Below are 14,199 nucleotides of genomic sequence, written 5' to 3' on the forward strand. Positions count from 1 at the left end.
GTAAGATTGTATTGTTAAAATATATTTTATTATGCGTTAAATTAAAAGTCACAGTAAAAACATTTGTAATGTTACAAAGGATGTATACTTCAAATAAATAAAGTATACTTCTAATTATTCAAGTTTTTTATGTTTCTTAAGCATCATATCAGAATATTAGAATGATTTCTGAAGGATCATGTGACACTGAAGACTGGAATAAACGCTGCTGAAAATTCAGCTTTATATTACAGGAAGAAATTATACCTTAAAATAAATTCAAATGCAAAATTGTTATTTTAAAATTGTGGAAATATTTCAAAATATTACTGCTGGAGTGTATTCTATTAAATAAATGTAGTCTTGGTGAGCATAAAAAAAGTTCCTAATAAATTTGTTTTGATAGTACATTGCAGCAAATATTTCACGACATCATAAAGAGAAAACCAGCACTTTTCACAGGTAAAGCAAAGACACACAGATTGCAACAGGATTTCTTAAGTAGTTGTCAAACAAAAAGGTTACATGCACTGACAAAATGAAACAATACAGCAGAATCATCTCTACAGACTGATGTAGTGTTTTTTGCCCTGTGGGCAAGAGTCAGGTCACCACCAGCTAGCCATATGGGCATCAAGACCAGCAGGAATCCAACCAGTCACCCAAGAAAAACATGGATGGCACTGCCAAAACCACAGCACTCCGGGGCGGAGAAAACACAAAAGAGAGAAGCTATTATTCCTTGCCATGGACTTAAATAAACACAAGCATCAAGAAGCACTACAGTAAGTCAGACATGAGGAAAAGGAGGAATGCAAGTTAAAAAAAAAAGGTAGAGTGGGGGGATGAAAGGGGCGATCCACTAGCGGTCCGTAATGTCACAACACGGGGGTATTGAGTGGAGGTATATGGGAAGGCTGGTCTTGTGAAGGCGAAATCGATAACATGTTAAGCCTGTCCATCTGGAGAGGCTACTACAAACTACGGTACACTACACACAGCCAAATCCTAAGCCACTGATGTGTGTGTATATGTGTGTCTTTGTCCAAGACAGAACAGAACGTGTTTGCATATGCAAGCCTGTGTGTTTGAACGCTTTTGATGAAGTTAGCCCATTGGGCCACGTGTGTTTATGGTCACTGAGGTAGAAATGTCAATTTGTGCTGGCTGATTTCACGTTGCTTACAATATGCCCATGTTAGATTACCCATGCTGATCCAAATTGCCCATTTGCTTGTGACTGTCTGTCTGTGTGAGCACTGTATGCAATTTTTGCTTTCACTTTTGACTTACCATGAGACCTGCGAGACACGTCATCCCTCCACCCAGCTCACACACCGCCGAGCCCCTGTGAGACAGAGAGACACAGAGGGGTTTGATGCGCCGTTTAGCGTTAACATTGAAGTACATGAGTATGAGAGTGAAGTTTTTAAGCTCAAATGAGATGAAAACAGGAGAATGGGAGCGATAGAGAAAGAGAGCGAGATGCTGTTGTGTCTCGACAATAACGCTAATTAACTTGCTCGTGTAGAGGGATGCCATTGATTGGAATGCAATTCCACTGGGCTCATTGATCTCAACCTTCCTCTCTCTCCTCTCTGCATGTAAGCGGCTGTATATGGGTTTACAAAAGAAAGCTCAATTGTCCTTTTTCTGCTGGAAATTTGGATTTGGGCTACAACAGGAATGGGAAGCTAATTAAACATGCAGGATCAATGTTCTGCTTTGATTCAGTACTATACTGTAAGTACCCTGATTCATTACAGATGGCAATACTGCAGTATTATCAAATACATCATTCTAAATTAGTTGAGAAAAAATATACTTGATTATAACCTTAATAAAAATTATATCATGTTAATACTGTTGGAAAATCATTGTAAATAATACAGAGGCAATAAATAGGAGGTGGCAGTATTGGAAACTAATGCTAGTTGCAACAGAAACACCCCAAAAAAATTTGTTTCCCAGGTTGGGAGTTTTTTTTTTTATTTAAAAAAAAAAACAAAAACATGATTTTAGACCCCTAGTAAGAAAGTTCTGACCTTTTTGTACAATTTTGTACAGTTATTGTTACAAATTCTCTCCCCGCCTCCCAAAACTCACATTTAAAGTGATTCATTTCATTGTGGGGAAAATCTGAAATTGGGTTAAAAGCATTAAAAATAAAACATAATTCACCTATTATTAATTGATTACTTATTGGTTTCTAAAATGCTCAATGCATTTTGCTAATTTTATGCTCTTAGTAATCAAATATCACTACACAAAACACGTTGAGGTTGGCAAAAAACACTTATCCTCGTTGCAAGTGAACATCATGCTTGCAAACATGTTAGCATCTGGCTAATTAGCCTAGCTTCTGCAGAAGAGTTTGACTGGACAAATAGCCTTTAAACCATATAAACCATTCAATAAATGGATATAGAGTATATTGAAAGTAAATAAGCCCAATTGGCTATCCTATCTAAAAACAACACATTTAACTGCATTTTATTTCATTAATAGCATTTTTGCTTTTCGTTCCTCAAAACCAACCTGCCACTTTTTAGTCACATCGCAATAATATACTCAGACATATTGTACTGTATATACAGAGACCTACACCCAAACAGAATAATTCATATGAAAGGTAATTCATATAATTCTCACAGGAATGGAGGATTTACACAAAGACTATAATTTGCATAGAGTTCATTTGTGTTCGTCATACACAAAATATACAGTAGAGAGTCCTTGTAGATCAAAAGCCGCCCAGAGCCACACACTAGAACTGTTTTCTCTCTCACACACACACACGCAGCCAGCTTGACTTCATCATTTTGCAAGTCCCCCTGTGTTTGTCTGCTCTAGGCCTGTGATCCGACACCTTCCATTGACAGAGAGAGAGAAGAGTGGAGGATGAAGAGAGAGCGATTGTTGTATGAGGGAGTGCAATTAAAAATTAATGCGCACAAAACTGCTAGTATGAGCCACGGCGGGGACAAAGCCCCAGTGACAGGTAGCTATTTGGCTGTACATTGGGCTAGTGGAAAGAAAGGCAAAAAAACAGAGGGATGAAGAGAACAGATGGGCGCTCTCTGTAAATTGACTTTTTTTTTGTTCTGCTTTATCCTCCTCTTTTTCTCTTTTTGGTGAGTGCCTGATAACAGGTCTGGAAGATAGCGAGAGGGTGACAGTCCTTGATGACATACAGGAACAAGAGCACACGTTGACAACACACACACACACACACACACACACACACACACACACACACACACACACACACACACACACACACACACACACACACACACACACACACACACACACACACACACACACACAGAGATGCAAATTAACTTCAGTTTTTAATTTAGAGTTCTGAATATGCACCAGACCAAATCACAACAGATCACAGGTCTTAACACCCTTCATACGCATACACACACACACACACACAGAGAGAGAGAGAGAGAGGCTCCTACAGAAGCGTTGGTCCAAGGGTGCAAATCTTGCTCTGTCTCTATATGCCCAGCTGACCTTCAGCTTGCCGCTATGTGATCGATAAGCCTCTCTTCCCTCTTCTGCCTCTTGAATGTAAAAACAGGAAATCAAAGGCTTCTGTACCGCCATGAGTGCAAATCAGAAAGTGTCCCTTGCTTCTCTGTCATATGGCCAAAGTGATAGAAAGAAAATGAGAGCTAGAAAGCGCGCGCGAGAGAGGGAGAGATAGAGAAGGGGGCTCACGTAAACATGTGACTTTTCTTCAGGCAATAGTAGGCCATCACCTCTTCAGAAGGCCAAACACCTGAAAGAGAAAGAGAGCACGGTTAGATACTGTAAAGTGTATGAAGTGTACCAAAAGTCCAAGTTTGTTTACAATACCGGGTATTACTACACAGTTTTTACCAACACATTAAATTTAGTGCACATCAGAACATAATCTGGCTATGAGTCATCCATTCAAATATGAAAGAGCCTTCTGACTGACATATTTAAACCACTGATCATAACTCATATGATTTACCCTGATGTTTAGGAGCAGGATATAGACTAAAAGCATAAATGCATTAAAAGTGACAGTTTGGAGAAAATATACTACCATTCGAAAATTTGAAACTACGTTTTTTTTAAAGGCTCCATTTTTTGTGATCAAAACTACAGTAAAAATAGTAATATTATGAAATATTAACAGTCTCTATTCTATTTTAATTTATTTTTTTAATTTATTTAAAATGCAATTAATTACTTTGATTCATCCTTCATTATTCTAATAGGCCAATTTGTTTCTCAAGAAACATAAGCCAACACATTTTTTTAGGATTCTTTGATGACCTCGAAATTCAAAAGAACAGTATTTAAAATGTAAATCTTCTGTAATATTATAAATACTTTTACTTTTGATTCCTTTAATGCATTTTTGCTGATTAAAAGTATTAATTTCTCTGATCTTTCCGTCTCTATACATAATTGCCACTACATCTTTTTCATTAGTTTTATTCAGCATTTATTTATTTTCATTTGTTGTTAAATCAGTGAATTAAGTTAAAAAATAATGTTTTACCAAAATAAATAGAATTGTCTATACATTATTACAAAAACTGATTTTTTTTTTTTTCTGAACATTCATCTAGTTGATCATGTCATGTAGTTACTATAGTATAACCATCAAAATTTGTCTCACATTTCCTTGCATAACAGATGAGAATGATTCTTTAATGTACAGCATAGAAGGCCAGATCATTAAAAAAACAAACTCATTATGTTGAACATTATTTATCAAAGACTGCAAGGAAACATTCAATTTATTACATACCATAACCTCACACAAGGATGCTACAAGCCTAGATGGTAACCTTCACATGATGCAACATAAAGACAGTCTCTCACTCTCGTTTACACTGACACTTTCTCTTGGTTCATGAACGCTCACTGCACTACAGTTCGCTTTCAACACACACACACACACACACACACACACACACACAAACAAGATTCTGGCTACTTTGGCTTGTAAGCTTTGCATAGAGTGAGTGGGGGTCCAGCGAACGATTATCACAAGAAGCAGGCTGGTGGTCTTATCACCCACTGTCAGCCTCTGCTCCTTCTGCTAGCTCCAGCAAGAGCCATAAAGCTGCTATTGTCTCACAGACACACACACACACACACACACACACACACACACACACACACACATGCAGCTGAGGAAAATAGTCATTTCAATAAACTTAGGCCCCTGAGCTGTCTGCCTTTGATGGGAGCTCTTACGTGTTTGGATTTGTGTGTGTAACTTTACTTTCGTTTGCAACATATCTTCATCTATAAATTTGTGAAGTGTTTTAAAAGAAAGAAGGAAACCATGTATTTGGTTTGTGAGCACTGGGTCATTCTAAGAAACGCCTGTACCTTTCTTTAACATTTTTACCATTAACCACATTCTGTGGAACACAAAAGAATGTAGGTAGGTTTCATTTTTAGTAATCTATAACTTTAACAGATTTTAATGTCATAATATAAATACGCTTACAAAAAGACTGTTAACTTTTCATTCCCAGCATTATGACACAAGATACTTCTTAGGAGAATGAAATCTCAAGATTCGCACAAATATACACTTTTTAATCATCACAAGGTTAAAGGTAACAGGGTTGACATTTTAACAGTATCCCCTACTCATAAACGTAGGGACTTTATTGTCCTGAAATAATTCATGTCTGTAACATCAGCTATTCTTCTGCTAATACATACATTCTTAAATGTATTTTTCATATAGGTGCGCGTAGGACATGAGTGATGCTGTTTTGCAGGATGATCCGGCTAATGTTTTTGTTCAGTCAGTGCATGCAAGAATGGCAGTAATACAGAGGGTTGGAGAGAGGGTGAGAAAATGTGTGTGTTTGTGTGTGAGAGAGCGTGTGTAAGACAGAGTCGATTTAATAAGCAGCTTATGACCTGCCTTTCAGGAAGACCTGTTAAAGCCCACCATCATCTTGAGATTAACTCACCCAAGCAAGATTTAATAATATCTATTGGTAAAACGTCAACATATGCCTCTGCCATTAAAAGAAGGCAGCACCTGCTTGCTATTCCACTTGCTGATGAACCATCTGACATTTTGAGAGGCTAGTGTAAGATTTATCACATAAGTATTGTAGCTAGACGGGAAAAAAAAACTACAACTTATGACACTTAGAGGTCACAACAACATCAACTTTTAGACTCATCCAGGAGGCACTTGTGCCGATTAATTCGGCTGACTGTAATCTCCGAAGTCTCAGCCACCTCTATGATTTATATGACTGGAGACTTAAAAATCCAGTAACCGTGAGTTTGAATGATGTGCTAAATCTTATTGCTTTGCATTTTGATAAAACCAGAACTATGCTCAAGTGTAACAGAGGCTTGTGGTGTCTTCATTTATTAACTGCTGTACTGTTACATACATCAAAGAACATTTCTGGTGAAAGTGCCCTAGGTTTCTCAACTAAACTCTCAGAGTATAAATGGCTTAATGACATTCTCATAAGACGTCTTTAAAAATGACATTTGAAAATGGATTGATTCAGCAATTGTACAAATGTGTTTTCCAATAATGCATAAGCATAATATGTGAGTGTTCCATGAACATTTAGGCACGGTTTATAATTATTTCCAGGAATATTCAGTTTGGCACACCAAAACATTACGAAATTATCACCTTTTGTCAGCGTATTCAATGTGCAAATTTTTTGCTTGATGCTTTTGTCATGACATAAATAGAAACAAAGAGGGAAACGAAGTCTTGAAATTGAAACTTAAATATAAAAAACACATTTATGAACACAGAACAATGTAAGGTGTAGGGATGGGCGTTTTCCGCAAATATCACATTCAAATATTTGAGCTCACAAAAAATGAATATTCAAATATTAGTTTATTTAAATTAAGTTTAATGAGACAGACGTTATTTTTCAGCAACATTTATTGTTTCCGTCATTTTTGAACAAGCTTACACACAATAAACTTGAACATTACACATCGTGTTTTGTAACCTTTAACAATGCGTGCAAACAAATAAAAGTACAGATTAAAAGCAAAAAAAAAGAAAAAAAAAAGTGAACAAAGAAAAATTGTAAAGCAGCCTGCAGCAATTAGGCTATTTTACAGAACGCTTACACTTTTGAATCTTTGAAACTCTCAGCAAATCGTTGGTGACCACTTGCATCAAGTAATTGTTCTGATAATGTTCAAAGTTTTTTTTTCTTCTCATGTTTTCATCGAGAAACCTGAGATGTTTGTGACGAGGGTCTAGGGCAGACTCGAGAAGAGGAGTTTTCACTGCATTCTCCAAGTTAGCGGTGTTTATTCGTCGCTTGAGAGATGCCGCAACAATGTTCTTGAATGTGGTCACCTTCTGTGATTCTCCACGGCATATTTGAAGTAATGTAGAAGACCTCAGTTCTTATTCATTCATTAATTATTTTTTGCTTGCATACATCTTCAAATATGCCGTGGAGAATCACAGAAAGTGACCAAATTAGGTTTCATTGTGGACTTTTTTTTTCTTCTTTTTTTATGGCAAGCAAAAATGTAGCGAAATTCGAATATCCTTTTTATTTATCGAATAATTAGAGCAGAAAGAATATTCGAATGTTCGACTATCCGTGCACACCCCTAGTAAGGTGTGAGTTACATTTTGGCCAGGAGTCAAGATGAAGAAGCCATGAGGTGATAGCAGATAAAAGCTCTTCATGGGATAATGCAATCACTTCTCGTAAAAGTGCTATTAAACAAAAATGTAGATATACAGGATTAAATAGCCGCTCAATACTAGCAGAACAAACTAGGTGTTTGGTGTCTTTTAGCTATATTGTCCTCTACTGAATTTAAAGATGAAGTGTTTTAAACTTGTTAGGGTTAGAAAGTGCAATATTTTTTAATGCAAGCAGCCTATGTGTCGGTAAACTCTTAACCTTATGAACTTTGGAAAAGCGCAGTGCCTGGCTAATCCCGGTGGAAATGCCAGACACTAATCATATGAGCTGGGATGAGACGCACATATGCCGTCCGTCCACTTACTTAGGTCCACACTAAAGCCACAGTGTACTGGAGCGACTTGTTTGCTTGCATGTATAGAGACCCTCAATGTCATGGGTTTAAATAGAACAATGAACAAGACAAACAATCAGCTTACCACACCACTTTATGAGCTGTTAGATACTGAGGTCACAGATTAGCATGCCATACAGCTTTAGCTAAAAACCTAGAATAAATCAATCATACAGCATGACATTACAAATCTAAGATACAGGAAATAGAAAAAAAAAAAGAGAAAGTTGTGCATTCCCTCCTCCCTTTCAGGACGTGGTGGGGCCTTGAGCTTTCTCCAGATGATCTCCACATTACCGCCGGCCTCTGATAATTCCTAAGCCTCCTCCATTTCAGATCCAATAACGGATAAGAGCGCATTTCAGCATGATCAACTGCAATCTGTTTCCTCACACACCTACTTTACTCCAACTCAGGATTACTGAACACTCACTCACTCACTCTCACATATACAACCACTGACAACCAAAGTCACTGTGTTGCTTGGAGAGGATGGGGAGAGTTGGGGTCTGAAGCAATCAGAGGTGCGATCTGGTCTCAAACATGGAATACAGTTCCTGCAAGAGTTCAACAAAAGGATGTAGAAACCAATCACGACTGTTTAAGACCTGGGACCATATACAGAAACTTCCCATAATACAGATCTGAGAAGTTTAATGTTCTAAATGAGATCTTAATCAGTATGGTTACTAAACAGATATGATTCTGAGTTACAAAGCGTGTCACAGATTGTGGATTATACAAATTATGCAGCAATTTTGCTTTGATGCACAATGCTAGGTCATGTCTAACAGAGAGCAAGAGTGCCCACTCATTTTTACAGTGTTACAGAAGTATTTTTCCCCATTAATTATTCCCATGGGGATTTTAAAAAGTCATTGTTCAACAGCTGTAAGCCTTGAACCAAACAAACCAGCAACAATGTGAATCACAAAATTATAAACTTTGATTCAAAGCAAAAGGTATTTGAAAACCAGACAAAAAGACAACGATACAAGACTGTGTACTTTAAAGAGGGAAAGAACTCCTCATAAAGCAACATTAAAGACAAACTAATAAAAAAAGATTTAAAAAATATTTATTATATAAAACTATTATTTATATATTTTACACACACACACACACACACACACACACATACACACACATATACATATATACATATACATATATATATATATATATATATATATATATATACATACACACACATCATTTATTTATTAGGGCTGCATGATAAATCACACTTAATGTGCATTTGAACAACGGCTCTGTTTCATATTTATGTATATATGTGTGTGTGTGTGTGTGTGTGTGTGTGTTATACTATATAAGTGGATGGAGAGAGAAGGGAAACAAGTTTAGGACATGACCAGAGTCATACATGAACCCGAGTCCCCATGAGAACAACAGTTCTGCTGTTGTGTATTTACGTCACTGCTCTGACGTCTTATAATGGCTTTAAACATGCATGATCACATTTAAAATGTATTACTGTCAGTCTTTTGCTTTTCTTAAATTTGAGCATTACATAATGTGAAGCTGTTTTCGCACTGCTGCCAGACTTTTTAAGTCATCCTGTTATGAATAACCTTTGGATTGGCGTCCATCAAGTTTCCAAAAACAAAGTTTGAAAAGAATTTTGAGCCAAAATAACTACATCAATACATACATATAGGTATTGTTACGGTTTTAAAAAATGACTCATACCATGACGTATCTGGACATACCTCCCACTCCTAAAATACTCGGTTCACATTCGACAAGCTTAATCTTTTACAATGCAAACCCACACAGGCATTCATACAGACGCACACACTCCTCAGCAATTTTCAGTGAACACACAGAGCAACAAAAAAGAAGCCTCTAACCACACAGCTCCAGCACACCGAAATGACAGAATCCAGGGGGAAAAGCCTTTCCGTCTTGCCCAGCTATGCATACGAGTGTGTTTTCAAAGCCGCAACACTGTGCCTCGGGTAGATAAGGCCGCCCTCCTCACTTGGTAAACAACTTTTTTGGATTAGAGGTGGCGGCATATAATGAGGGGAGAAGAGCTATCGCTGCATTGTCACCGGCGTGCGCGGGGCCAGGGCAACTCTTTGCACTGCTATTTATCCGGTCGCCTGATAGCTTACTTATCTGTGAGAGAAAATGGCAAAGCTTGCAGAATCTCATCTTCGCAGTGGCGCGGCGCTGACGGCAGACTAATAGATATATCAGCACGCGGGTGTGGGGCTAAGCCAGTCAGATGAGTGGGTGCAGGACACAGCTGATTGATTAGCATAGGCTGGAACAGTACGGGCCGTTGACAACCCCAGATTACGGGCGCCGCGCAGGCCTAAATTGCTTACTTCTCTCTTCTGCACTGTGGAACAGGGGCCTGCCAAATTACAGCCCTGTCACCTGAACAAGGTCTATTTGGGGAATGTTAATGCATATAAACAATTAAAGCGAGAGGGAGAGAAATGATAGGGATGAATAGAGAGAAGAGCGGGGAAAGAGTTAGATGAGAAAAAAAAGAGGGGTGAGGAGAAGGGTGATGAGATTGCAAAGGCACCTGCTAACAAATATCTCCCCTTCTAGGCGCAGACCTATCGTTTGTGAGAAATGAACTGTTTTAGTGCATGCAGGTACTTACCTCTGAGCGTATTACTACTTTTATGAGGTTATTGCCAAGGCTGATACATATATCTTTTAATTATCTGTGTTGGCTGATATTATTTTCTGTTCAAATGATATGTCAGAAGCAGGGACTTTTATTTTAGTTGTGTGCAAGACTTTGATTTTGAAAATGGTTAGAACGGCAGCGTGAGAACCCATGGAGCTCCTGTTCTCAGTCTTCATCAGTTTACAGTCTATGCTTAATGTCGACAAACTCTAAATTCTTATATGGTGTGCTCTATCCAGTTTGCAGCTACGTCATATTTATATTATATTGTGTGCTAAATGTAAATTCTTGTTTTTAATAAACTTGTTTTTATTGGGTAAAAAATTCCTTTTTATTCATATTTTATAAAACTTTTTTTTTAATACTATAAAAGAATTACAGAAACAATCAACATCAAGTTCACACTTTTTCATATTAATGTTAAAATAATTGAATAATATTACGTAAAATAAATATAATTTTAATTTCAGCTATTGTTTTGCATGTGCTTATAATGTCATATTTTTGTGATATCACATGTATCAGCTTTCGGCCACTCTAAAATCTCTCTCTGAAATATCAGGATCAGCCATAAAAAAAAAAATCCTATCTGTCAACCCCTATTAATGATCAGTCTCCAGGAACAAAAGATATGTCAACAAGAATTACTTAGCAAACATATTTATTTATGTGTCTGGAACAAAAGTTCCTATCACAAACAGTTAAAAAACAAGTCATCAGATGAAAATAGTGTCAGTGTGGCCCACTTCCCTTCCCTTGCATCACAGCACTCTCGTTGGCAGCTCCCTTAACCTACATTACTGCACGGCCCTGTAGGGATACAGGAACAGCGCTGTGAGAAAATGTGTGTGCTCAGTGGGTGATAATGTGTGAACAGTTATCCACTGCTGCAGGTGTGGGTGTGTGTGTGTGTGTGAGATTAAATGTGTACAGGTGAAAATGTGTTAACTGCTATAACAATGGACAGGTCAAAACCGAACACACACACACATCTCAAGGGCCTCATTGTGTATCATAAAGACGGAACTTTTTTATGAACTGTAACCATCCATGGTGTCATTCTTTTGACAGGTACTGCAACCAGTTTTTGACCCTACCAGTGAATATTCATTGATTCATATAATAAATCATATAATAAAGATATGGCTTGAGGTTGCTTGTTCCCTTAAACACACTAAAATAACCTGATGACCGACTGTCAAGTATAAACTGTCTACTACATAAGTTTACTGCTTTGCTGTGCATTAATCCTGGTCTAGGAGCATTCTTTCCTGTCCAAAGCCTAAACTCAACATCTTGACGTTACATTTCATATATATATATATATATATATATACACACACATGAACAAATTTATTTTAATTAAATATTACTTCAGCACAAAATCTAATTAATTATTAATTAATTAATTATTTTATTTAATTAGTGTGCTAACATGTGCAACTATCATGTTGTTTGTGCATGCAACACCTTTTGAAAAGGTTTGTAACATATAAAAACTACTGTTAGATAATAGTTTTTGAACAGTTAGATCATTGTGACCCTTCCTGACATTCTAGGGAAGAGAATAAAAGAGAAAGGGACAGAGACAAGAAAAATAAGTCGTTAAATAAAATAAAAAGCAACAGATGAGAGATAACCGGCTCCAGTGTGTGATTGAGTTGAATGAGCCTGTGATTTGCGTTTCACTCGCTGTGGTGGAGCATTAAGGTCACAGAGCATTCCATAGAGCACATATGCTGGCTGTACCCTCAACACTGCATACAGCAAGGGCCACTGCATTCCCTCTGTATCTCTCTCTGGCTCTCTCTCTTTGTCTGAGAATGGGCAAGCAGGGCGCCTGCAGGCTGTGCTTTGCGTTGCCGCTTTTCACTCTAAACGGAGATGAGTGCGGTGATATCCCCGGGCCAGCTCACGGGGCCTCTATCTAACCCGAAATGATTTTTAGCACGCAGACTCAAGCACTTCCCAGAAGCAATGTCAACCCACTGCCAGCGTCTCTCTTTTTCTGCCTCCTTCTTTCTCTCTTTCCGTGTGTGTGCGCGCGTGTGGATTTGTGGGAGAGAGAAAAGCAGTACAGACAGGGGGAAGTTAAAAAGCTTAGCAGCGAGGGTCAGCTCGCGACACAAGGGCTTATCGTTTTTCTGTCGCTCCCCCGCCGGCAGAAGAAGGGACCTTTTTTTTCTCTTTTCCTCTTTCAGGTGAAAAGCTTACTACTTCCCCTGCTCTCTCTCTCGTTTTCTCTTGTGCAAACCCTGGCTCCTTTTCACATCTTGATGCCTTTTAAATGTCAATTATTTTACATGAGGTACTTTGTGGAGACGGCGAATCAGGAGCAATCAGGGCTATTATCCCTGTGGGGCGATGTCGGGTCCAGATGCATTACGACACCCTTCCTCCGGCTGGCCACTGCTGCAGCGTGCCACTTCTCGAGGAATTAAGTGGCATTATGGGGGAAGTGGTTGTGATGGGAACAGCATGGGCAGTGCAGGTAGAATGCTACTCTCCCTCTGCCTTAAGTGAGACCTCACCAGTGCCTAATTAGAGAAAAAGCCCTGGACAAAGTAAAACTCCGGACATAGCCCACCAGGGAAGAGCCAAGCCATTTAGAGCCACCTGTGTGCACATACAAACACGGGCACATGCTCGTATTTCCCTTGGATATGCTCACACACATTTGAGTTAACACCTCTTCTAACTTCCCACCTGCTCTTTCTGTGAATATGTGATTCATATATATATATATATATATATATAAAACCGCACTCATCTCCGTTTAGAGTGAAAAGTGGCATACACACACACACACACACACATAACGTGTATAAAATGTAATACTATCAATATACTGTCAATTACTTTGTCTTACTGTCATTCTTTCATTATATATATTCATTTTTGATTTCCTGTATTACTTTTTTCTTTCATTCTCTGTTTTTCACAAACTGGATACTCCTCAGGCTAATACATCAAAAGTTAGCCTACTATTTAGCAACTGGCACATTATTTTCCCTAACAGAATAAAAGTTCCTGACAGAAACAAGAAAGATGTTACAGTCGTAGGCCCCGTCCACACGGAGACGTGTTTCTGTGAATACTAGGGGTGTAACGATACGCGTATTCGTATTGAACCGTTCGGTACGACGCTTTCGGTTCGGTACGCGGTACGCATTATGTATACCGAACGGTTCGTTGGAGTAATTAATTATATTTGAAAAAAAAAAAAAAAGAGAGAGAAAGAAATATAATGATATGCGTTCAACAAGGTAGCCCAATAACCCAAACAACGTAACAGGCAACGCCCCTGACACTCCCGAAGAAGAAAAAAACACCATCTTATATGTTTATGTTAGGCTACTCAGCAGGCGCTCGCTCACTCAGTACGCGCTGAAGGCTCGTTGCAAAATAGCCAATGCGTTTAACAGACTAGAAATGAGAAGATCCTCCAATAACCAACAGGTCTGGTGTTTGGGTGC

At 38.3% G+C, this 14,199-nt stretch overlaps 1 protein-coding gene across 2 annotated transcripts in view; it reads right to left on the bottom strand.

The window, feature by feature from the left end:
• camkmt (calmodulin-lysine N-methyltransferase) overlaps positions 1-14,199 on the bottom strand; it is a 90,537-nt gene that overhangs the window by 27,489 nt on the left and 48,849 nt on the right. For both annotated transcript variants that reach the window (XM_026278657.1, XM_026278658.1), the window contains 2 exons: positions 3,712-3,772; positions 1,273-1,327 (listed from right to left, as the gene is read on the bottom strand). In XM_026278657.1, coding sequence (XP_026134442.1) covers positions 1,273-1,327; positions 3,712-3,772 — 116 coding nt within the window. The remainder of the gene's footprint in view (positions 1-1,272; positions 1,328-3,711; positions 3,773-14,199) is intronic.

The sequence above is a fragment of the Carassius auratus genome, chromosome 13, assembly GCF_003368295.1.
Source record: "Carassius auratus strain Wakin chromosome 13, ASM336829v1, whole genome shotgun sequence".
NCBI lineage: Eukaryota > Metazoa > Chordata > Actinopteri > Cypriniformes > Cyprinidae > Carassius > Carassius auratus.